The sequence below is a fragment of the Anser anser genome (assembly GCF_964211835.1).
Source record: "Anser anser genome assembly, chromosome: 5".
Taxonomy (NCBI): Eukaryota; Metazoa; Chordata; class Aves; order Anseriformes; family Anatidae; genus Anser; species Anser anser.
Window position 1 is genome coordinate 43,133,187 of NC_139725.1, and position 25,319 is coordinate 43,158,505.

At 44.0% G+C, this 25,319-nt stretch overlaps 1 protein-coding gene across 7 annotated transcripts in view; it reads left to right on the forward strand.

The window, feature by feature from the left end:
* TTLL5 (tubulin tyrosine ligase like 5) overlaps positions 1-25,319 on the forward strand; it is a 128,528-nt gene that overhangs the window by 78,211 nt on the left and 24,998 nt on the right. For 4 of the 7 annotated variants that reach the window (XM_083839741.1, XM_083839743.1, XM_083839740.1 and 1 more), the window contains one exon: positions 23,596-23,773. The exons of 1 other annotated variant lie outside the window; for it this stretch is intronic. In XM_083839741.1, the coding sequence (XP_083695867.1) occupies positions 23,596-23,773 (178 nt within the window). Of the gene's footprint in view, positions 1-5,814; positions 8,882-23,595; positions 23,774-25,319 lie in introns of those variants that run through there. 2 more of the 7 variants (XM_083839745.1, XM_083839746.1) reach the window with 2 other exon arrangements.

Here is a 25,319-nt window from a genome sequence, read left to right on the forward strand (position 1 = left end):
CAGGGTACGAAGAGCTACGAGTAGAATCATACTAGAATAGCCAAGAGATGTGCTAATGTACCAGGTGGTTCTCACAGTGCTAGAGGACGAGAAGTTGATGGGACTGTCTTGCTTTTTGCAAGACTCACGGGCTTGGTGAAGGTGGGCAGATGCAGCACGGATCTTGCAGCAGGGACTCTGGGAAAGAGCTAACTACACATAGGCCTGCAGCTAAAAGTAAGGAGGAGAGAATTGCTAGTAATCTTGACAGCTAATTACAAGTTTTTGTAAGAATAGATCTGTTTCTCTTTGTTGCCATGCAGTTCTGCATCTGAAGGGTTAGTAGTGACTTTACACTCTTCCAAGTTGCTTGTTTCAAGCTCCCTGCAGTCACTTGCCAGGTAGAGACTGTCCATTCTCTGTGCTGTGTCCTGCTTGCCAAGTGGCTGGAGCCTGTGTGCAGGCTAACGTTGAAGAGTCTGTGCTGTACTGATACCTCTGGAGGAAACGAAGGGAGAAAACAGCGGGCACTGAGGGCTACGCAACAGGCCTTCAGTTTCAGGAAAGTCTGTGCTGACCTTACGCTTCCAGCTAGGCAGCACAGAAGTGCCAGAGCAGCAGTAGACCGACATGACTGAGTGCAGTCCTGTGCCAGCATTGCCATGTGTCTGTTCCTTCCTCCTGACACCACTTGTCCCCTTCTCTTTTCCCTCTTCGAGGAAATGTCTGGTTACGAGCTCAGTCTATCTGCACTACACTGCATTTTCTGCAGGCTTCATAGTTGTCATACAGTCTTTTTCTTTCCTTCCTGGTGTAAAGATGTTGCTTCTAATACCCAGCACTAGCAGAATGTGCTGTCCTCATTCTTGCTGAGGGGCAGAAGAGTCTTGAGCATGAGGCAAATCTAACAGGTTATTCTGACGCTGCTACCTTTGATTCTTCTCTGTTGTTAAACCACTGGGAGGGACCCCAGCTCATAGTGTCCTTTTAGGCTGCTGCTTGCATGGATGAGTGCTGCTGCTATAGGAAGACTTGTGTAGAAAAGTCCCTTTTCAGCCAGAGTAGCTATTTGCAGTAGGGCAGACACATGACGTTGGTTCCTGTTTTCTGTTTTTTTCCCCCTATGACAGGCCTGTCCTATCTTAATGCCTAAGTTAATTCAATTTCTTTATTCGTGGTGGAGGAGTAAATGAGAATGGGTGTAGTGATTTTCCTTTTTTTCTGTGATCAGTCCCCTGTCCACTTCCCCTTGGCAGTTCTGTCATACTACATCTGCTAGTGGCTCTTGGGAAGCAGCATTTCTGACAGTCCTGAAACTGTGGGTTGATCTATTATCACCTTTTATTCAGAGGAAGGATGAGGAGGGAGGGTGAAAAACAGAAATACTGCCTGTGTAGCTGTATGTTCTTGCAGCTCCTCCTGTCTCTAGTTCGTGCATGTTCTTCCTCCATCCCCACATATTTGTACACATAACAGCCTTCCTGCCCTGGTAACCTCTTACCTTTTTTTACGTGTCTCCCAGGGTCACTGGTGACAACTTGTTAACTGTGGAAGTGAATTGGCTGACTTAAACTTCGGAAGTACATGGTTTGCTTTGTATTACTTCTTATAGAGAGAGATTTTGGTCACACTAACGAAACTTGTGATGGCAGGTCCAATTACTCTCCATCCTACTTGGAAATTGCCCTGAGCCTCCGCACCATGGGTTGGCACCGTCTTGAAGGATCCCTGCTTCCCACAGCCAGGCCTTGGCTCTGGCTGCCTAGAGCCTCCGGGAGAGGAAAGGCGGAAAGCTCGTGACTTGCCCAGACAGTCTGAGGCCTGGCCCTGCAGCCTCGGCTCCCCAGACGCTGTTGAGTCGGACTTGGCTGGCAGCCGCCGCGCTGTTACTTTTCCGAGGTAATAAGTGAGATTAATCGCAGGACCCTTTCCAGAGGCGAAGGGGGTTTGGGCTGAGTGCAGGGAGAGAGCGTAGGAGCCAGTGCCGGGGCTGGGAGCTGGAGGCGAGAGCTGGGGCCTTGCAGCAGGGCAGAGCAGGGCACAAACAGACCCGTGCGAGCGTGGCCTCTGCTCGGCTGCTGCTGGAGGCTGCGCTGGAGCCGCAGCCTGGGGGCCTCCTTTGGGCTGGCTCCAGCTGAGCGAAGTGGGCACAGCATCGGCATCGCCTCCACCTGTCTGCTGGGCCCGGGCAGCTGTGCTTTTTGCAAGTAGTTCTAGTGAGGTGAGGGGACAGGTTTCTCTTCCTGCACCTGGCTCTGACTGCATGACTTCCTTTCAGAGAAGGTATGACAATCTTTCCCGTTATTCCCAGCGAGCAGCCCATGTTGGTAGGTGGAGGGGAGTGACAGGGGTTTCATACCTTCCCTGAAGGCAGTACTGCAGAATGGTTCTTGGTTTTCTTGTTTCAGCTGCCTACACAAACTGACCTTACCCCAGCGTAAATGTAGGATTTGCTAATCTTTCTGGTTCTCCTGTCCTGTGTTTCAGAGTAACTACCACCAATGTCTTCAGTGAAAGCAGAGAGCCTTTTTGATTGGCAGTAAAGAAATTCCCAGCCTCTAGGGGAAGCTTGCTTTTGCCCCCCAGCTGCTAACAGCTGACTTGTAGTTCTCACCATATTTTCTTTTCTACATAGTCTAGCTGTGGGTGTTATTGTTAATCGTGTTTTTATTTTCTGGGAATGTTGTTGCCTAATTCATGAGCTGTAGCAGTGAGTTCCACAGGTAAATTTCATATTATGCAGAAATTTTTTTTCATTTTTTGGATTTTTTTCCAAATTTGCTAAAAGTTTCTGCCCCCTTATTATGTGAAGGCAGACAGAAATGCTTGATTTATTTTCTGCACTATTTATTCTGTATGTTTCTATCATCTCCCTTCTTATTTGTCTCTCCTAAACTAAACAGTCCCATTCTCTTCAAGTTCTAAATGGAAATCTTCCAACCCTCTAATAATTAGCTGTCTGTCTTTATGGAGATGACAAGAAACGAAAACAGTACATCAAGTAGGAGTAAAACATTGATTTTATGTGACACTATCATTTTTTAACTTTTATCTCTCATAACTTACATATGCTTACACCTTGCTGGCTTCTGACCATGCTAAACACTGGATTTTATTAATATGCAGTTGTTTTTCTTTGACTATTGCAGTTCACCTAAAACTGAGCAACAGGTATAGGCAGTTCGTGCTGATACAATTCTTTTTTTAATCCCTCACCCGTGAACTCTCCTCTTCCTGGCTTTTAGCTGCCACCAGTGGATTTTGTTGGCTGTGATGGAAGTCACATGCTGTTTTCCATTCTAGTAAGCATTTAATTTAATATAGAGCTTGTTGAAATCTTTTAGTGTCTTGCACTACTTGCCTCATAACCTCGCCCTCTGCCATCCCTGATCTCTTTGAAATATCCTGTGTAGGTTCTAGATATTTCATCTTGCCAAGTGATCAGCAGATCTCCCTTCTCTGCATTTAGTTAAACCTCCAATTGCCATTACAATAGTTGTTTTAGAGTGGCATTTGGAGGGTTAATGTGGGTGTACCTCTCACTTCAGTAGCTCTTGGGGAGAACTCTGCTGCCCACAGCTTTCTAGGAAAGTGGGAACCCCAGTAGCTTGGTGCTCTTTGGGGGCTGCTCTGCCCAGAGCACTCTTTCTTTCTAGAGGAGCCCTGAAAGGGTTACAAGGGAGCCTTGGCTGTTTCTTTGAGCTATTTGGAAAGGACGGGCCTCAGACAGCTTGGCAGGAACCTGGGGCCCTGTTTTTTCCAGCCCAGCCCTTCCTTCTGCACGGAGCTGTCAGGGAATCCCACGAATGTCTGGTTTCTCCCCTTTCTTAAGTTTTTCAGCAATATTTTTATCCATCCCTGGCTCTTTCTCACATAGGGACCACAAGTTTTGTCGATTGCTTTGCCTTGCAGGTAGTGAGGTGGAAATGAAAGCCATGCTACCATGCCATAGCCACTGGAATTAGTTCACAGTTGTGCAGCTGAGAAGGGCACTGGGAAGTTTCCCAGAAGAGTGTCCTTTCTGGCATTGATTGCAGGGCAGGTCCATCTGGCCTAAGAACAGAGGGATTGAACGGGCCCATCTTTGAACTGTGCTATTCCTGTGGGTCACAGCGAGGCACTCGAAACCTCCGAGCTGCATGTTCAGTATCCTCCCTACCAGACACACAACAGAATGCTGCTTTGTAAAAATGGAAAGTCCCTTTGTAAACCGGTCTTATGACGGACAAGACAGGTTAGCAACCTTTCCTTCATTTGCCTCATGCTCTCCAGGGCTGTCCTGAGGCTGAACTCCTTGTGAATATTTTGTGTTTTGGAGGTTTCTGGGTCTGCCCTATACCTTTTCACTAAATAAATAAATAACTGAAAATGCTTAGAGGAGGAAAAGAAAAGATGTCTTAGAGTTAGAAAGAAGGTTTGTTGAAAGTTTGGTTACTGGTAAGTGCAAAGGTCTTGAAAGGTCTCTCTGGTCTTGTTGGAGCTACTGGTATTCTACAATCTCAGGAAGCCTGTCAGATGCTGGGAGCAGGGTGCGATCTGAGATCCATGTGGAAAGCCTTTCCAGAAGGCAGCCCTCATGTGGTGCAGTCCCTGGACGACTCTTGGAACTCAGATAAAATCGAGTTTCAGTGACCAAGTAAGAATGCCAGAGCAGGAGGTAGCAAAAGGGGCCAAAGGCTTTTCCTTCTTCCTGTTAGGCTTTGTTTTGGGGCTACCTTCCCTCGTGCAGTGAAGTTTCCACCACCAATGCATGTTCACATTTTCCATCCAGCCCAAGCTCATGCTTTGGCTTGGCTTACTCAGGGTGAACACAACACTCTTTTTGGTGTTTCATCCTGTGATATAAATGGGAATTCCCTTCCAGGAGCACAGAGAAACCCCTTTCTTATCCCTGAAAGTGTTAGTCAGCCCTTCCTATGAAGATCCTGCTTTGTCACCTAATTTTCCTCACCTTTCAGACTGGGGAAGTTTTGTAGCTGACACAGTATGTATGTTGTTGTCTTCATGACAGCCTGTCATTCTCTGGGGCTTCTCTGGGCTGCAGGTATCAGTCAGCAGCTGTTTGTGAGCCATGCAGGGCTCCAGCATTTAACAAAAACCTCTTTTGAAAATAGAGGAGGGGGGAAAATAAAAGCATAAAGAAGTTGGGAAGTATTTCAGCTTTCCTGTGTATGTGGCGACAGCTTTGTTGGAGATGCTGCTCACTAGCTCATAGGTCTTTGAAGTTGTACATACATTGTGTAACCTGAAGAAGATGGGGCAACTAGAACTCCACAGTGGAATGCCAGATTTTTGTTTAGGGAGTAGTGTGAATTATAATACTGAGTAACACTGGTGATTACTCAGTATTTTCTTAGTCTTTACCCAGCGCTGTATGCTCTCAGACGGTGAGTAGTTTGACCAAAATGTTGTGGGCAGGAGGATTTGACTGGTGATAACCCAGAATGCGTTTTAGTGTCTCAGGAAGGCTGGACATTGGGCTGTCCAGAACCAGCACCAGTTGCAAAGATTTTAAGTGCTGTGTTAAAGGTAGGCTCTGCAATGGCAGGATAAAGTAAGTCCTATATGGAAATACCAATGTATCCAGGGTCCTTTATCACAAGCAGTTGTTTCCAGGGGTTAATTCTGTAATGGTAGTTGAAAGATGCATATCCTCTCTTGGAGGATGGAAAAACAAAACAAAACACCTCCACCCTCCCTTCATCCCCCAAACAACAACAACATCAGCCAAGCAAACCCACCAGGTAATGTTTAAAGATACCGCAGTTTCCAGACACTCTCCTGTTGCACTCTCTGAACTTTTATTAACATTTCTCATCCAATTACTGTCCACAGCAAACCAGGTGGGGAGAGGCCAAGGCAGCCTGGCTGATCCAAGTCTACTGAAAGCTGGCCCTGGGACAAGAGCCTTTAGTAAGAAGAATTTCAAAGTGAGAGGCCTTATCAGAGACGCTGTTTGTTTCCAGCTGCTGGTATCCATGATGTTGCATGGCTTCTTTGCCTGAATTATAGATTGTATCTGGCTCAGTAAATGTCTTTCACTGCCCTTTCTATCTATCTGCTGTCTGGCACGTGGGACCTGACTAAAAAGTTAATCCAAGAAGATTGTGTCTGGCAGTGCTGCGCATGCTACTTGGCAGCTGTCTGTCAGGGGTGTTCAACCTGGGCAAGAGTCACCCTTTTGAACAAAACAGCTGTGGCTTATGTGGTCTTAACCTTTTGTATGCAGAAAAAAAGTCTTTATTTGGTTGTTACTGAGGGAAAAAACACATTTGATGATAATCTGCCCCGTGAAGACTGTAGCCAGGCTGAGCCGTGAATGTCTTTCATGTTGGAAATGGAATTTTGTCAAAATCTATCTCAGAAAACTTCCAGTTTGGCAGGCTATCTGAAGAGTCTCGGGTCTGGACCATCTTGTTTGTTTGTTTATTTGTTTTGTTGTTGCTTTGGTTTTGGTATTGGGAAAATGATGCTGATGAGTAGAGAGGTGTCAGCTTCTCTTCAGTCAGTGTTTTGAAAAGCTGCAGATGCTGAGACCTGAAATGAAATAAGTTTGAGTATTTTTCTTTGCTGTTGCTGCTGACTGAGTGTAGATCCACAATGAGGGAACATTCATACCAGTGAAGGCTTGGCATTTGTAGAAGGTCTTTGAACTTTTACATCCACACTTCAGATTTTAGCCACACGACAGCATAACTGGAATAATGTTCTTTGCATTAGTCAGAAGGTCAGGTTAGACACCCATGTTAGTCTTTTATAGTCCTGATGAATAACTATTTAGGATTTATGGCTTGTGACACTTACAAGCAATAATTCTGAATTTCAAATGAAGACTTTCCAGTACTTAATGAAGACAACATACAGCTTGCTGTGTTGTGACTTCTGTTTCCCATGGCTGCTTCCCTAAAAGACCTGAAACTGGTTTAAGGAAAAAGCTTGAAGTAACTTTGGTTTGAAAGTGTGTTTGTATTCAATATGTTTCTGATCTCAGCTCCACTAGCAGGCACTTGGCTGTAAGATTCTTTGACAATCTCATGATGCTGAAGACTTGGTTTTCTTCATAAATACCTTCAGGTGGATGATAATTTGGACAGTAGTCAAGGGCTGTTCAACTTCAGCAGTCAACATGGTAAAGAGAAACACAATCTCAGTCACTGTGAGGAAAACAAACATGGAAAAATGTGTATATGGAAGATCTAAGCACAGGCTCTAGAAACTCTCCAAGAACCCCCAGAAGAGATAGATAGTCAAGAGACTTTGCTGTTGTTCTTAAGATGTCGTGCATTGATACACACATCTCTTTCTGGAGTTACTGTATGCAGTACTTTTCTAATAATTTTCTGCAAGAAGGTGAGATTTTGATTCTTACTGACAGTGATTCCACTAGGCTTCTGTTTTCAGAATTCCTTATCAAAATACCAATGAAGTTAGAGCTTATACCTTATGAAACAAACGGCTGCCCAGTTTTAATAGTTGGGTTATTTTGGTATATTTCAAGAAATTTGGATCCAATCCATTTTATTTTTTTTTAAATATTTTGCCCTTCTGTTCAGGACTTTGTTTTTGCGTCCCTGATTTTTTTATTTTCTGAATGTCAGTCATCTTTCCATTTCTATGTGAAATTCTGCTTTCCTGATGCTCACCTAAATGATTTAAATATGAAAGTATCCTCTGCTAGTAAAGGAAACTTAAGTTATGCACAGATTTCTAGACTGGTATGATGCATATGGGTTGTAGTGCAGTGATTTTCTTTATTGATGTTTTCTAAGTAGAATAAATTCTTTGTAAACATTATGACCTCGTTGTGGAAACTGAATACCTGAGCATAGATATCATTAGGCTTGTGTTATTGAATAGCATTTCTGTGGAAGGAAAGAACTGTGCTGTTGTGTTGTTTTTTTTTTTTGTTTTTTTTTTTTTGTCTGTAGGTCTCTCTCTGAAATTATCTAAATTCCTGATATCACATAACTTCATAGATTGTGCCGCTTGTATACGTTGTTAGGTAGCAAAACCAGGTAACACCAATTCTTTTGATTTACTTTCAACTTTTTTCTTATGTCCATTGTGAGAGGTGGCTTACTGTCTTATCTTCTGACTAGTCTCTAGAGAGCCATAAGCACAGTACACAACTGGCAGATTATTCTCCTTGCAAATGTTACTATGTTCAGCTCAAGCCATCTGGAGGCCATGTTTGTCTTTTCACAGAAAATGAGTCTGTAGTTATGTAGAGGTTCTGCTGGTTTGAGAAAAGCCTACTCTGTTTAGAACACGGGCTGAAACAACACAAAAGGCATCACATATAAAGGAGTGACATGTAGCGGAGACTTCATGTTTGGACATTTGACACTGTTGTTGTTTTCTCCTGGTGTGCCTTATGTGTGCTAGGAGGGGAATCTTGAAAGAGCGTTATTCTTCTAAGTGGCTGGGATATTTTAGTCTGGCCTTATAAGGGTTTAGCATCTGCAGCTGCATCTTTGATGTGCTCATGCTTAGCATTACATGCAATCACTCGGTGAAATTCCTGAGGTACTGATTCCATGGTTCCCATCTGTGTTCCTGAGTCTGGGAGCTTCTGACTAATTATACAATTTTCTGTGTACGCTGTAGGAAACAATTCCATTTTGGCTCTAGAAAAAGGGTTTGGGTTGGACTGGAATATAGGATTGCATAACTTTTTTTCATCTTTAACCACAAATTCCTAAGAAAGTTATTGCACTTCTCTGAAGATACCTGCTTCTGGTTTTCACTGTCATTAGAAATATTCAACACCCATGTACAGCCTAGAGGCAATTGAAAGCCTGCTGAGAATCAGTCATTAAGGAAACAAAGTTGTATCCCCTAGAGAACAGCATCATCCCTAGGTTTCTATCCTTCTCAAACCCCTGAGGGGAAAAAAATGGATGTAGTTTGCAGTTGTGATGACCAGCAGAGCTGGCACAAACGTAGAGTAGACTCTTCTGGCCACACTGGAGGAGAAAGCATTGCAAAAATGTGTGCCTGCTCAAATGGACTGAATCTAAAACCTTTTTATAGGTGCTGCAAATTAAACCAGTGCTTAGTCTCCTAGCCTGCAGTTGTATGCAGAGGCAGAATTTTTGTGTGTAAGACTTCAAGTGCTAGGTGATCTAAATAAGTTTTTGTGCAACTTGAGCATCTGCTGCAAACAGGGTCTGACAGAGCGGGATCTTTCAACAAATCCTAGACAAGTCTGGGAACTGTCTCCTAGAGCATGCCAGTTCTTTGTACCATACAATGTAACTATCTGAACATCCTTTTATTTACTTTCCATTAATGACAGAATTTCTGTCATCAGGTTTGGCAGTTTCCTGGAGAAAGATACTGCCAACCCAGGTGAGCGTGGGCCTTTTTCTGTGTTTTCAGCGGTGTAATCACAAATACCCTGTTCGCTGCACCTAGTTGTGGTCTGTCAGCTGGACTGCTTGGTCAGCACACGCACTGCTGCCAGCTGGGGAAAAAGGGAGACAACTGAGTGATTTGGGGCTCTCCCACAATTTTCCACTGCAGCACCTGCTTTGGAAGCAGCGGTAGAACTGCCAAACATGCTGAAGTGGTTAAGTGTACCAGCTCCTAAAGAAGCTGAAGGGGTGGAGTGGTTCTTGCCTGATGGGTTTTCAAAGGGAGCTGAGACTTTGAAGTTTTGTTTTAGCAGCTGCCAGGTATGCTGCCTCAGCCTGGTGCAGCACTTCTGCCCCCAGCTTCGTGCACTGCGTTCTTCTTTACACATGCCAGGATGGAGAGAGGGGAAATAAAATTAATTAAACCAAGAGTGTGCTTATTAGCAATAGTGTTGCTTTATTGTACCCTTTGGGTTAGAGTTTTTCTTGCCACAGTGAAGCACCTTGCACTTGCTTGGGTCTATTAGAGTAATAAATTTGTTTCAGTTTAGTTTTCTTTGCTTTCCTAATTACTGTTTCCCTGCGTCTCTTCTGCTTTAACTAACAATTCCAGCTAGGAAATAGTTAAATAGTTACACCAGGACAGTGGTTCCCCCCTAAATAATCATAGCAATCTTAATGTTTTGTTCTGAGATGGCCATGTAAAATAGGCAGAATTTTACATCCGTGGTGTCCCAGAACTTCTTGCTGAAACTAGAGGGACCAGATCTTCTTCCCAGTGAGGGAAAGTGAGACAGAGAAATGTGGTGGCTGAACGAAGGCCTCATAAAGCCTCTGTCAAAGCAGGGACAGACACCATTCACTGCTGGAGGCAGTTTGCTGGGTGCTTCCCCTTCACTCGCTTTTCTCTGCCAGAAGGGATGTGCTGTAATTCCATTTATTCCACTGAATATTGAACTCCTTTATGATGATGTGAACTCCTCAGTGATTCTTCTTATCGAGACATTGGGTTACTGGAGATGCTGTAGGCTGTTCTTCAGCTCTGTTCTTTTCATAGAATCATAGAATATCCCGAGTTGGAAGGGACCCATAAGGATCATCAAGTCCAGCTCCTGGCACTGCACAGGTCTGCCCAAAGTTTAGACCGTGTGACTAAGTGCACAGTCCAATTGCTTCTTAAATTCAGACAGGCTTGGTGCGGTGACTACTTCACTGGGGAGCCTGTTCCAGTGTGTGACCACCCTCTCGGTGAAGAACCTCTTCCTGATGTCTACCCTAAACTTCCCGTGCCTCAGCTTGACACCGTTCCCACGGGTCCTGTCACTGGTGATTACGGAGAATGGGTCACCTGCCTCTCCACTGCCTCTTGCGAGGAAGTTGTAGACTGCTATGCGAGGAAGTTGTAGACTGCGATGAGGTCCCCCCTCAGCCTCCTCTTCTCCAGGCTGAACAGGCCCAGTGACCTCAGCCGCTCCTCATACGTCTTACCCTCTAGGCCCTTCACCATCTTTGTCGCCCTCCTCTGTACACTCTCCAACAGTTTCACGTCCTTTTTGTGCTGTGGTGCCCAGAACTGCACACAGTACTCGAGGTGAGGCCGCACCAGCGCAGAGCAGAGCGGGACAATCCCCTCGACCGACTAGCAATGCCGTGCTTGATGCATCCCAGGACACGGTTGGCCCTCCTGGCTGCCAGGGCACACTGCTGGCTCATATTCAACTTGCTGTCAACCACAACCCCCAGATCCCTCTCTGCAGGGCTGCTCTCCAGCATCTCACCGCCCAGTCTGTACGTATAGCCAGGGTTGCCCCGTCCCAGGTGCAGGACCTGGCACTTGCTTTTGTTAAACTTCATGTGGTTGGTGATCGCCCAGCTCTCCAGTCTGTCCAGAAGATCGTCCAATCTCCAAGCTCTCCAATCTGTCTTCTTTCAGCAGAAGTAGAGGTAGGTGCTCCCAATAGGAGCTGGAAATTTATGGAGCAATATTGGGAGTGGAATGGGGGGCTGCCTTCTGTATAGCTTAAAACAAAAGAACAGCAAGGAGGCCAAAATTGTCATAAACTGGAATAGTCTCCTCTGGCAAGGGAACGTGCTTCTGTGATATTAATCCTTGGGGGACAAGGTGCCAGAAATAAGGAGATTCTTGCTCTGCAGTACTTGAACAGCTTGCTTTTTCAGGTGAGGCTTTATAAAAACAAGTGTCTCCATTCTGCTCTTGCAGTTCCCTATAGGCCAGACCTGGTATGTCATCACCAATTTCTGGTGGCTGTAATGGTGGACAGATCCATAGGCAGCTTTGAGAAAGCAGTGCAGCAGGGTTTTTGTTGTTGCCACTGAAATCCAGTCCGTTTGTTGCCGTACCTTATTACATTATCTAAATCTATCTGGGGGATGAGGAGAGCAGAAACTACATAAGGAAACAAAGGTATAACACAGGGAAGATAGGAATGTTCAAGATGCCTCTTTGGTGAGCATGTAAACTACTTCAGGTTTATGGGACTATGTGAGTCTATCTTTTTTACTGGAAAATCCCTCTAGGTTCATTACATTGGAACTAGGTTGATGATTTTTAGTTTTCTTGTTTGGTTGTGTGGTTGTTCTTTTTTTAGGAAAAAGATCTTTTGAGGACCGTTACTTTGCCAATGTATCAATGCTTGGGAAATTGATCAACTGATTGGGGAATAACAAGAGACTGTTAACCACAAGCATACAGCCTCACAGCAAGGACTCAGAGAAATGACCTTTAGTTCTTATCTTGTATTTTTTTCTTATTTTCTTGTTTTTCAGCAGCTAAATGTTATATAGCTTCACTTATGTTACACCAGATGTCTCTTGCTGGTGCCATATTGCTACTCACTTTTCACTGGAGCATTCCTCCTAACATTACTGTTGCCCAGCCAGCTTTCAGATGACACTTTCCATAATCCCTGATTAGCTGAATTTGCACATCTTTGCTCTGGAAGTGCAGAACTGATTCTGGCCTTCCCTCTAGGAATACAGATTATAAATATAGAAGTGTTGCTTCTCTCGTGAAGTTCTGTTACCTGGCTATGATTTTTGGCCTTGAAATTTTATAGGCATGATGTCAGGAAACTCCATCCTTTAGCATGCCTTGTCCCCATAAACGGGCCCTCTAAGCTATGAGATTTATCAAGGCTTCTCTAAAAGAAGCACATCAGAGTATCTTCATCTACCACAGAACAAGATGATAGGTGTGCTGGATGCCAAACAAAGTTGATTGCTTTCATGAACTTCAGTGCAAATTTTTTAGAATTTAGAGGCTTGTGATGGTCTTTAGAGTATTTTTTCTAATATTTAGGTAACAAAGCATATGACATTTCTACTCTGTGGTCATATGACACAACTAGAAAATCCTTTGGGCCTTTAGAGGTATGAGACTTGTCCAAGACAACCGTGGAGGAACCCTTGAAGCCCTGCAGTGTAATGCCATCCTGTCCTGCATCTTCTGGGAGGCTGATAGTGGTGGAGTCATTCAGCTCTGCAGAGTATTTCTGCTCTTGAGCAGGGGCAGAGTGCTTTGAGCACTCTCTCCCATCTCACGCATCCTAATCCTACCAAACCCAACAGCCTGTTTTGTTTTGTTTATTCTTCTCAAATGCTCTGGATTTCACTAGTTTAGCCCAATTATAAGTTTTCATTTGCCTCCTGAGACTTGAATAAGGGGCCTGAGCTGCTCCCTTCGTTCCCCTTTCTCCGATTCAGTGGGATCTTGCAGCTGCTGCTTGAGCACATAGAGCAAGGAGCACAGCACTCTGGGAAAGCCTACGCAGGAGGAAACTTAATGGAAAATATTAAGGAGAAAAAAAAAAGTGTTTGATGGACTTTTAATATAAAAGGGGAAAAAAAAAAAAGAAAAGGGGGAGGGGGAGATTTTTATTCAGTGTAATAGAAACCAAATGTTGGCTGGGACAGCAGCTGCACTCACTCTTTCCCTGTAAACTGTGAGCGGCTTTTCAAAGGAGGCATTACAGGGTGCAGGGCTAACCTACTGGTCCCGGCTTAACCCTTGCAACTCTGGAGAGAGGTAGGGAATATGCATTTCCAGGAGAGTGGCAGAGTAGTATCTTCAATTACAGACCCAGTCATAAGCATATTCTAGACAGAGAGTGGTGCCCATTTATTATGTTTTCATCCTCTTGTGATACTGCTGTTATCCTGAAATGCAAAATCTGCTTGGATAAAGCACTAATAAACATATAGTCAGGATCGGAGCCCATCGGTCTCTTCCAGTTTGGTTTTCAGTAGGCTCACCTACTGCCTGTGCAAGCCATGGTTTGTTTTGATCCATTATCCATGCTAGGATTTTACAGTGGAATGTCTGTATCAAGCAATACCTTGCCCATCTTTGTAAGTGGCACAGCATTGCATTTGAGTTTGTGGTGTTGAATTGTGTGGGGTGTGTGTGTGTTTGTGTATTCACCCCAGAAACTCCCTGGACTAGGACAAATGAGCAAATTTAAGGTAGGTACTTACATAGCCCTTTATCCAAGTCTGAATTATGTATTGTAGTCTAAGCAGAGCAAGACAGTAGTGAGGTGAATTCACTCAGAGTTTATCTGCTCCATCTGAATTTCATATCAGAAATTTAAGTAGGTAATCTTCACCAAGATTCCCCTTACAAGAGCAGAATGATACCAGGCTTCTGCGTTAGTATATCTTGTTATTAAAATGTTTTTGCAGGCCTTGCCTGCATTTGCAGGTATGAAAGTATGTGCAGGGATCATGAGGCCAGCACCTTCCCCTCAATATGGTTCACCCCAGTGTTTGTACTAACTGAGGGTACGTGATCTTGTTAAACTAGGTCACACAGAGGAGATGCACTCTGTTGCCTTCATTACTTCTCCAGTGGCTTGCTGAACCGCAACAGCATGGAGGCATTGAACTTTACAGCCGGCTGGCTGCTAGTTTTCTTCTTGATTTAGCCTTTCTACTTGTGAATTTCAAAGCTGCCATGTGTAAAGAGAAGAAAAACAAGCTGTTTTTTACCTGCCACATATTCCCCAGATCAGAGAGACTGGAGCCAAAAATGCTGCTAGGGGCCCAGCAGAAAAAAATAGCTCTACAGAAGGTTAAATGTTTCATTTCATTTACTAAGACTGACAAGTTTAATGCTCCTCTAAATAACAGGTTGATAATGCCAGCTAAATCTCAGAATAGCTGAAGTAGATTAGGGCTCACCTGCAGAGGTTTGCTGGTGTTCCATAATCACAGCCTGTTCTTCCTCTGCTAGACTGCCACAAAGCTGTTGGATGCATCTCATTTCGAACCTGCTGCCCTCATGGCCTTGCTTGTACACAGAGATCCAGGACCCTAAAGTGTACTTAATTCCTGAGCTGCAGAAGAATTTAGCAGGCAGTACTTTGTATTTGTTATAAGAACCTCGTTTTGCTCCAAAAACTCAGGTTACTTAATAGCAAGGAAAAAGCAGGAAAAATTTACAGAAGCCAGGGAGCAGGAAATAAAGCATGTTATATTATATTATGTAGCAGCATATACCAGAAAAGAAGAAAGCTCAGTAACTTGGATAGTATTTGTAGAATAAAATAAAGAAGCAGGAAGGTAAAGGGCTTTCCCTCTATAGCTATTGTGTATGCACATCTGGAATAATGTGTTCAGATTTGAGCACCCTCCTAGCCCCAAATACTGATAAAGTGGAGAAAGTGCAGAGAAAAGCAATATGTGATCAAGGGTTTTAAGGGAATGAGTTAAGGAAGAAGATGGAGTTAAGGTTGCTAAGGCTGGCTAAGCTCAAAGGAGGCATCAGTCTAGGAGGGAAGGTCTGGACCCAAAGTAAGAAGGTTTTACAGTAAAACAGAGAAAATCTAAGTTTAATGGGGAATCTCAGGGAAAATTCTGGACTTTGAATGTGTACCTGCCTGTGATGTTGTGCAGCTGAGGGTTTGACACAGGAGCTCCTCCAGCCACTGGAACATGTGCTAATCTTGCACCACAAGGAGATGAGTTGGATGCTGTTGCTCACATCTTTGTTTTTGAATAAAATTCTTGTAACAACATCAAGTCTCTCAGTGGAAAGGAGGAATTGTGGGAATAGCAGAGGGGGACTCCTGACATTTGCTAATAATTAGGCACATTAAAATGTTCTGGGATGTTTGAATTGTGCCTCTGGTAGCTATTACAGTTAACCTGTGAATGGATCTGGATCTGGGAATTGTATTAAATCCACAGAACCCACGGTTCTTTCCCTAAACCAGCTTTTCACATGGGCCTTGTATCTTTGTGCCATGGGACAGCAGATGTCCTGGTGCCTCTCTTACCTGCTGTGTAGGCAGAAGCAGGTTGGGCTGCTGAGAAAGCAGGGAGCCGAAGAGCTAAGGCTGAACCTATTACAAGTTGCCTGCATCTGTGCCTCATCACTAAGAAGCAAAAGTTTGATTGATGGTCTGGGACAGAAACTCTTCTGCATCTCTGCAACACCTTCACTGTGGGAGATTGTATTTGTCACTTTGAACTGGATTTGAACCCAAAATGCTGTTCCACACGTTTACTGTGCCAATGCAGCCTTGACAGGCTGCTCATTAACTTTGAAAGTTTTTCCTTGGCTTCTCCTGCAGAGCGTGAAAGCAGATTGCAGGCCAGATGATGGCATCTTCCTTTTATACGGGCCAGCTGCTTCCTGCCCCCTTCCCCGGCTGGAGGTACCTCTGCCAGGGAGAGGTCTGGACACCTCCCTGGTCTTCAGGAGGCCTCCAAAGTCCCAGGCAGAGCTCACTTAGGAATATCAAAAATGCTTTGTTCCCCCATGGATTTTCAGAAAGCTGACTTTCTTTACCTCTGTGTTTTAGGGCTGGCACGTTTCAGCAGTCACACCTGCAGACCATGCTAAAACGCAGGCTCTTGCTGACTAAACTGTACCAAAGCGATACTTTCATAGACACTCCTGATAACAGCAAAGGACAGGAGCAAACCACTCTGAAAGGCTTGTTGCTCTGTTTTTAAATTTGTAATTTATTGCTTTTGAAGCTGAGGGGAGGGAAAGAGGGAGAAGAGACAAAGAAAGGCCTTGAGGCAAGCGGCACTGTGAGAGGCCCGACAGTCCTGCACCCCAGCCAGGCCCCCAGCGTCCTGGGCTTTGTCCCACTATGTTTATCATTGCTCCATAGCCAGCCCCAATCTAGGGCCTATTGTTAGGGATGGAAGAAGCTTGTAGTGTGCCAAAGAAAATGTTCTGTGTTTTTCTGAGTGCCTGAACATAAGTCAGCAGGATGCTGGGAGCTGCCACGCTAGACAGAGTCATTAGTTATTATTCCAACTACTTTCTAGCAGCTGGTGCCCACCAGAGCTTTGTACTGGAAGCTTCCTGGACGTGTCATACCACCTGAATGCCCCGTGGGCAAGAAACTACTGCCTGAGATTGTCTTGCATTCCTTGGCAAGGTGGGAGCACTGATTTATAAATGCACTGAGTTCACTTATTGCCAGCAAGGGCCCTTGCTATTCCTTAGCTCCAGCCTTTAGAGGAAAGGATGTAAAAGATCATTGTCAGCTTGTTTCCTCATCTAAAAGGAGAATAACTTTTTTTTCTCTGTTTGCCAGACCTCCAGCTCTACTGATTCCTGCTGTGATCCTATCAATTCTTACAAACTAAGCAGGGTTAAACATAAAGGATTTTTTTTCAAGACTGCTGAAGTGCTATTTTCACAAGTAATTTGAGCATAGTTTGCATTGCCTTTCAGTAGGATGTAGGCACTTTTCAAATGTTTCAAAAGTTCTTGCTTAGTAGGTGATATATGGGGAACACCAGCATACTGCATGAATTGGTATTGTAGCCTGCCACACAGGAGTCAGTATCAAATAAGTGCCCAGCTGTGACATGGGAAGAAGGCTTCAGCTGAAATAGAAATTAAAGTCATTCTTTCAGTAGGGTCTTGCTGTATGTCAGATAGTAACTGCAAGATTGCTACGAGATTCTGAGGTCCTGAATGCAGCTTCAATCCTTGGTATTCCCTTTAAATCCATTTGAAGTGGGGACAGAAGCCAGCATCCTCCTTTTTTTGTAAGAGCTGATCACCCCATCTCTTCCTTACAGAAGAAATGCATTAGCATGTAGTATTTTAGGTGTAGGTAGTTGTTTGTGAAAGGGTTGCTTACATCGGAAGACAGCCAATGATTTGGGAAAGAGTCCTTGTAGAGAACCAAAGCAGCAAAGGGAATTTGGAAGCAGTGAACCTGAAGGTTGGTCTGTGGTGTTCTAGCACTTTTAGGCTGGGCTGGGCTCATAATAGCATGGAGTTCTGTTGAAATTGCTCTGGAAAGCAAACCTGTGCCTTTTGTGAGGCAGAAAGTTTGCAGCAGAAAGGTCTTGCGCTGTCAGTGAAGAGGAAGAGGGAATTCTGGCCCAGGCTTTATGAAAACTACAGTTCAAAGAAAGGAACACAGTGGCTTTCTTGCCAAAAATACTGAGTAGCCCTAAGAGCTGCTGGAAGGACAAAATCTTGCTTACAAAGAATGGGCCATAATGCCGAGGCTGAGATTTCCTGTACATAGTGAAGGTCTGAATCCTGGCCAGGTCTCTAAACTAAGCAACCCATAAATAATCCTGAGCAAGCTGTGAGAAGATTGCTCACAACCAGCCCGGCTGACAGAATGAAACCCAATCTCTTCTGGTGGCAGAGGCAGGAATTTCTGTTTCCCATTTGCGTGTGTGTGCATCTATGCCTATATCTGTCGTCTGTACATGTGAGCAAATCCGTATTCAGGGAATCGTTAATGTTCAAGCAATAATCCCCAACCGAAAACAAGCAGGCCTGTGCGTACCGACTCTAATGAAGCCTCGTTTCCACTGGGGGTGAGAGTTTTCATCTGGTTATTTTTGGCTTTGTCGAAAAAGGTGTGAGTTGTGAAAAAGCTTTTCCATCAGCTGGGGCATTTTTAGAGTCTCTTTATCATGTGAACTCTTCAGGATCTATTAAGCTGTGAGGTCCTCTGCAGCCTTTTTCCAGCCTTCATTACTGTGCTGAGTCTGTTGCGGATTTCCCTCAGCAGAAAAGCTAACTTCAGGAAGGGCACAAAGGTGCTATCATGCTTTAATAAATCATCTGACAGGCAGAGGCTGAGGATCCGCACCATGGAGGCATTCCTGTGAGCATGGCAAATAGGCTGAGGGCTGGAGCACGTCGCTGGCAGCAGCACATTGAATCTCAGACCATAAGCCCAGTTCTTCTGTACCAAGGGAAGCTTGGACTCTGATGTAATACCAGCAACTTGGTAATATCCTATATGGGGACCTTCCAAAACTGCTGATGAACTACCTCTATATGAAAGGGATCTGAAGACTTCCAAATATGCAAGTTTTCTGTTGTCAAGTATTTAATGCTTATATTATAGAAGTTTGAAGTTATGCACAATGAATTTATATCGAATTCCATCTATAAAGAGGGAAAACCCATGGTATCCAACAAGCATATTCAATAAAGAAGGATTTTGCAGGCCATGAGAGTGAAATCTCTTCAGGCAAACAACTGTTTTCAGTAGCATATCTAGGAAAAAGTAAGTGCTTTTGTGCTGCATTGTGTGGAATAGAAGTATTGGAACTGCAGGGAATTGCATATGAGCCTGTCTACACTGCACAAAAAGGTTAGGCAGTTTTGGGGGATTTGTTTTGTGTAATTATTTTTTTTTTCATTTAGATCTTCCTAAAGATTTGGAGGCATAGTTTCAAGAGTGTTCTCTTGGGTAGTTTAAACTAAGCTTACCTGAGCAATATTCTGTCCTAAAAAAATTATTGTAGTCTATAAATCATGTATTAGTTAGAAAAAAAATGTATTAAAACTGGTTAGAAACTAAATGAAAGCATTTCAGAGTCCATTTAAGTGAACAAATGTTAGATCCAGGCAGCAATCTCAGTGCGTTTTTAAAAACTGGACCATCAGTCTGCATTGTTTGTCTTCCTATAACAGTTAATCCTTAGCTTGATATATCAAAACAAAAGAAATGAGGATCAAGGAAATGATACTGCAGTTTTGCCATTCTGTCAGCGGCCCTCAGTACTACAGACTGCAGTCACTGTATACCACATCTGTGGCACAAAGCCAGTTTGGCTGTCAGCAGGTCCACCTTCAGTGTAGTTTTCGTTTACATCATTTTTTTCTCTTTCTTTTCATTTTGACTCAATCTTTAGCTTCCCAAGCATTCTTTTGGATCAAAGGATTGAATTTATGCATTGCCGGTTCTGAGTTGGAGGTAGATATGAGAGACATTGGAAGAGATATTAGTTTCTAGAATGAATTGTGTAACTTGACTGAATTCTCTAACTTCTGACTGAGACCTGATACAGGTTTAGTTTCAGACCCCTGAAGCATAAACAAAACTGACTGCATTGCCTCAAAGCAGGAGTACTGTGTGGTTCAGTACCCTGTTCAGACAGTGCCCTATGGAAGATCCCAAGGGAAGAGCAGTAGGTGACATTAATGGTGATAATTCCCCAGTACTCTATGGGACTCGGTGGTTTTCTGGCCAGGAGTTGGTATCTTTGTATAGAAATAGCATTAGTGGCTCTTGCTTCCATTAGTTTGTCTAACTTCATGTAGTAAGAAGGCAGCCACAGTTTAATTATGTGCTGAGAAACAGTGCCTCCTTTCGTTTGTTTTAACCTGCCCACCTGATGGCTTCATTTGTTTTTCCCTGTGTTTTGTAGTGTAAGGAGTAATTGTTTCCCATTCTTCTTCTCCCTGAAGCTCATGATTTTAAAGATACTTTTCATACTTCCTTTCAGTTGTCTTTTTTTCCATGCTGAAGAGTCCTTATTTATTTAGTCATTCCCCAGTGCATAAGTTGTTCCATACCTTTGATCATCTTTACATCATTTCTTTGTAGTTTTCCAGTTCTACTGTATGTTTTTTGAGATGGGAGGAGAAACACGGGGAAGAATTATCCAAGAGATTGCTACAATATAAGCCCAAATTGTATCATAGTTGTGCTCTCAGTTTTGTTCCCTATACGTTTCCTAACAACTGCTAACACTGCATTTCCTTTTTGAGTGTATTTTACTGATGTTTTCAAAGAAAAAGCTATAGTACTTACAATGTCTTTTCATGAATATAAGTTAATGGTTCAAATTCCATCACTGTGTAAAGCTAGGATTGCATTTCTCTGGGTGCACAACTTTATAGTTAAGTTGAATGTCATCTAGTAATTGGCCTGACCATTTAGTAATGTGATGTTTTTTCACACTTCTCAGCAACTTTCAGTTTTCCAGTAGCAGACTTCTATTTATTTCTTTCTTTTCCTATTCCAAGATCATTTTTAAGTGTTTTGAACATCACAGACCATAGCACAGATTCCCATGGGACCCTAGTGGAAACTGTCCTTTTATTCTAGCTCGTTTCATGTGCTTTAACTAGTTATTAGATTCATGAGAGGTATCCCCTTTATCCCACGTTGGCTTACTTTCTTCAGGAACGTTTTGAGTGACTTTGTCAAATTTTTCTCAAGTGAGGAAATTGGTGGTGTGATAAAGCTACTCAAGGCAAATTGACAAATGAACGTTGTTTAGTTCAAAACAGAGGTATTGAAGGTCGTGATCTCTCAGCAGTGCTGATGAGTAATTAATCAGACGGTTTACTGAGCACTAATGTGACTTTAATGAAGCTCCTGAATGCTCTTCATCTTTGTACCTGCTGCAGTCGATGTTTGTTTCAAGGCCTGGTCTGCAGTAACCGCCAGCTATCTTCCAAAGGGCACCTCCCGGTCTCAGCACAGTTCTTTGTGCTTTTCAGCTGTGAGTGTGCCCTGACTTTACTGGAGGTAACACACTGCAGCTGCTTCACACAAGGGAGAAGTCCAGGGAGCTCTAATATCTGGGTGGGTGATGGAGGCAGTATCTATGCCGTGGAAGGAGCAGATATTATCCTTTGGGTGGGAGTTGGGTCCAACCTGCTGATAAACCCATGTGGTGAGCTGCTGGGATTGGAGAGGAGACAGCTGGTGAGTATTTCAGAGATTCCTTGTGCCTCGTCATGTTCTTCTTTTAAGCTGTGCTTTTTGTGGCATCCTGTGCCCAGCAGGGGACAGTGCTGGAAGGCCAGCAGCACACATGGATCCATAGCTGAACAATTGCAGATGAAAGCACAGTAGCAGAGAACCACGACCCCGTTACTGTCCTAGGGGAGGTTAAAAGAATACACACGTCCTGAATGTAACCACTGTAGAGGTTACCCAGTGCTCATCTTGTCTGAGGATGGAGAGAGAAAGGAGGAAGTATCTGAGATTCTTTCACAGAATTAAAAGTAAAAAGAACACCTGAGAGAGTCTTAGAAGGAAAGGAAGAGAAAAAAATTAGGCTTTCTAGGAGGGGAAACTGAGGAATGCTGCAAAACAGAGGAGATGTTTATTAAGTGTATATATTTTAGTTTTGTAACAGTATTTTCAGACATCAAATGACGTTAGAGAACTGTTATGTTATAAAGCAGTAAGAGGAGGTGATCCCTGCTCCATAAGGAGGGCAGAAGGGGAAAGGCAGGTTCAGAAGAGGGGAGAAACTCTCCCAAGGGAGTGAACCTCAGAGCCAGATTCAGACCTCTACAGCTTGGGTTTCAAGGCCTGAGTACTCCCAGCAACAGTACAGTTCTCCAAGTGCTGGTGAGAGGAAAAAATTGGAAGACTGAAAATCGTGAGGAGGTGTAGCAAAAGGTGGCAGGGCACAAGAGTAATTCATCCAGCATTGCACTGGGCTGCAGTGGAAGCAAAGGAATGAGGAAGCAAAGGTGGTATCCCTTGAACAGAGAAATCTAGAGAAGGTTACCTGCAGCCAATGGCCCATAAGAGGGAAAGCAGGTGTAAATGCTGATGGCTGAACTTCTTTTCCACAAGGTTGTATTACTGCTGTGTTGTTGAGGAGCTGAGTATGGAGAGGGACCCTTTAGTAATTGGAGTCCTTGTCGTCAATTTGCTTTGAAAGGCACACATTAAGTTATTTTTGAGGGAGAGTACGTAGTGCTGGCAGTTGCTTCTGGTGGTGTTTGAAGCATTCTTCAGAGCATTTTAAGGGGTTGGTGTGATAATGAAGATTACAAGGGAAGCTGAGACACATTCAGAGAATCTAGGTTCTAAGCTTTTATGGTATCATGAAGCAGGGAGGTTGCTGTTGACTCCCTTGCCAAAACCATAACCTACACTCTGAATCATGGCATGAATTACTTTGGTGTCTTTTACATCCCAGGTAGTTATGACATACGTGGGAAATACAAGGGGAGTCTGCCCTGGGAAACAGAAGGAAATGTCTGGAAAGAGTGGCTGAGAGAAACATGACAGAGATCAGCAGAAACTTGGGAAGCTCAAGCATTGAGGCTTGAAGGTTTTATTAGCCAGAGTGTCAGGATTCAGTAGGCCATATGGCATCCTGTCTTGTGAGCACAGGGTGTGTGGGTCGCTGGGCCATCATAGCCTCTTCAGGACACCTTGTGGCCCTGTCAGTCTGCCACCTGTTTTCTGCAAAGCCCCTGGGTCGTGTGTGTAAGTGCGCTGGTGCTGCCTTCTTGCCGCAGCTTATGAACTTCAAAGCAAGCCAGTGAGTTCCTGGCGGTACTTATCATGTTGCAGGCCACAGCTGAACTTCCACCACGTAAGCCTAGGCTGTAAGAACTCCTACCTCTTTGCAGGAGGCCTTTTCTCCTCTGGGAAAGGCTTGTATTACTCAAATGATGAAAGAAATGAACCTGTGGGTCCCCTCAGGTCTTGTGGATTGTAACTGTGTGGAGTCAAAATATGCCCTAGTTGCAACCTCATCCTCCCAGTCCTTTATCCCTTCTGTGGATATTATTTTACATGCCTCTCTTTTATTCCACCCTCACTGTAGCATGTGTGCGCTTGGTGTAAGCCTTGTGCTAGTGTATTAACAAAATCTCTACAAATCCAAATAAATACTTATCTCATTAGTGATGGGAATCTTCAGCTCTTTTATTGTTGCAATGCTGCCTCTTTTCAGTGCTAATCAGCCACAGACAACATGCTCCAGTTTTGAATTTCTCTTCTCTTTTATCTTTCTTTGTTTCCCTCAAGCATGGTGTTACAGCTAGTAAAGCAGTCCTAGCCTGGAATTCAAAACACTCCTCAGCAAGGTGGCAGTTAGCACATGATAACATGTATCAGGTGTTGTGCTTGTCAGAGCAACTTAAATTCGTGGCTGGCTAAGTATTAAGGGGTTTTTAGGAAGCAATGGTGCCTTGTAAGCAGGAGCCTGTATAAGCAGAGTGGTGAAAGCATGATGTCTTTTCATTTCTCAGGGCTCCAGAGAGTGATCGTTTTGCCTGGGAAGGAGAGATGGAGAACAGTGGCTGCACCCCAGTGACACGGAGTCCACTGGCACACCCCAACTATCAGCTGCATTTTGCTGTGCAGCAACTTCAGCAGCAGAAACTTCAGCCACAACAGCTGTTGGAGCAAAGCCAAGCCCGGCACCAGGTAACTCAGAAAAATCCTGCCTAGGACATAGCAGTACTGACTTGAGTCTTAGTTGCGCAGACCCAACCCAAAACAGTGCATGTGGCACAGCTTTTGTGAAGGAAGTAGCTCTTCCAGTGTGTTACAACAATAGAATTATTATTAAAATCACTGCAGCATTATATATTACCTGCAGTTCCCTTCGGCCTCTTATACCACAATGACATCCTCCTCCATTTGGCTATTGGCATGCTGCTGCTCGATTTTCTGCACCAGTTCAGGGCATTCCCTCCCAGTGCCTCAGACAGCCTTAGAACTGTCCATAGTCTCCACGGTTCTTTGTCACTTGCCTTGTCACTGGGTGACACGGTTCTGCTTCGACTTCCGTTCCTCTTGGGTAGTGCTACAGGCTGGGTCACTGTTACATTTCTCTGTTATGTTTCCAAATGTGGGGTTTTGAAATTGTGTTGGCAATTGTGCGCTCTGTAACAAACAGACCCCATCAAGGCTTCATCTTGACTAAATTCCTCTCCTACTGTATGTCTTCTCATAAGATACAGTTACCAAAGAAATAGCATGTTAGTGGACTTAAAAACAAATATTTTGGAGAATCTTCATCTTTCTTTTGGAGAAATATGTTAATTTCTTTTAAGAGCTTTCAGTGTGCAGGAGACATGGCCACTGACCCTGATGCAGGGTGCAAGTTTTTCTGCAACCCTGAAAATCTTCTCAAAGCTTCCTGCATACTTTGTTATTACTACATTTAAGATTTCCTTTCACTGCTTTGCACTGACAGGCATAAGACTCCTTTGTCACAACTGTAAGGAGAAAAGATGGGCTGAGTGTTCAAGAGCTAGAGCAAATATGAAAAATGGCTCTGTATTATTGATGCTCTGGGCAATTTCTGGATGTCAAGGGTAGACCACTGTGTCTGGAACACCATTTCCATCCTGCCTGGAGAACCTTCTGAAGTCACAATGAGCTCACTGATGCACTCTTTTCTCTTCTTTGTTATTATCAGGAAGGAGGTATGTTTTTTCTTCTGAGTGGTGGCCAAAAGGCTTTCTTGCTAAAGAGAAGTGTTTGGGTGAACAAACCTCCACTCAAAAGAGACTGCTCTCAAATAGGTTGGAACTATTTGCTGGACAGTCTGGCAGAACTGGGCTTCAGCAAGACCATGAACGGAGCTACCATATGAACACCCACTCTCCCTTCTATGAAGTGGATGAGTCACGAGTCAGAGTCCTTGAGAACAGCTTATAAACAAATTGCCCCCATCCTTTTCTGAGAGCGTCTTGAAGGAGAGGCCCTTCTACCTCTGCCCCTCACGCTCCTTTTCTCAAGGTCCTCATTTAGCCATGTGGTTTCTGTGCCTGAATTCCCCCACCTACAGTCTACTTGCAGCCCCTCTCAGCAGGAGCAGGAGGTCTTCCTTTCATCTGCATCCAAGGGGCTCTGGGTGGGCAGCAGTGGCTGCTCAGCAAAGGACTATAAGCTGGCTTGTGCCTGTGAGGAGGCTGGAGCTGGCCATGGGGCCTGGCTGAGCCTTCTTCTAATTGCTGACATT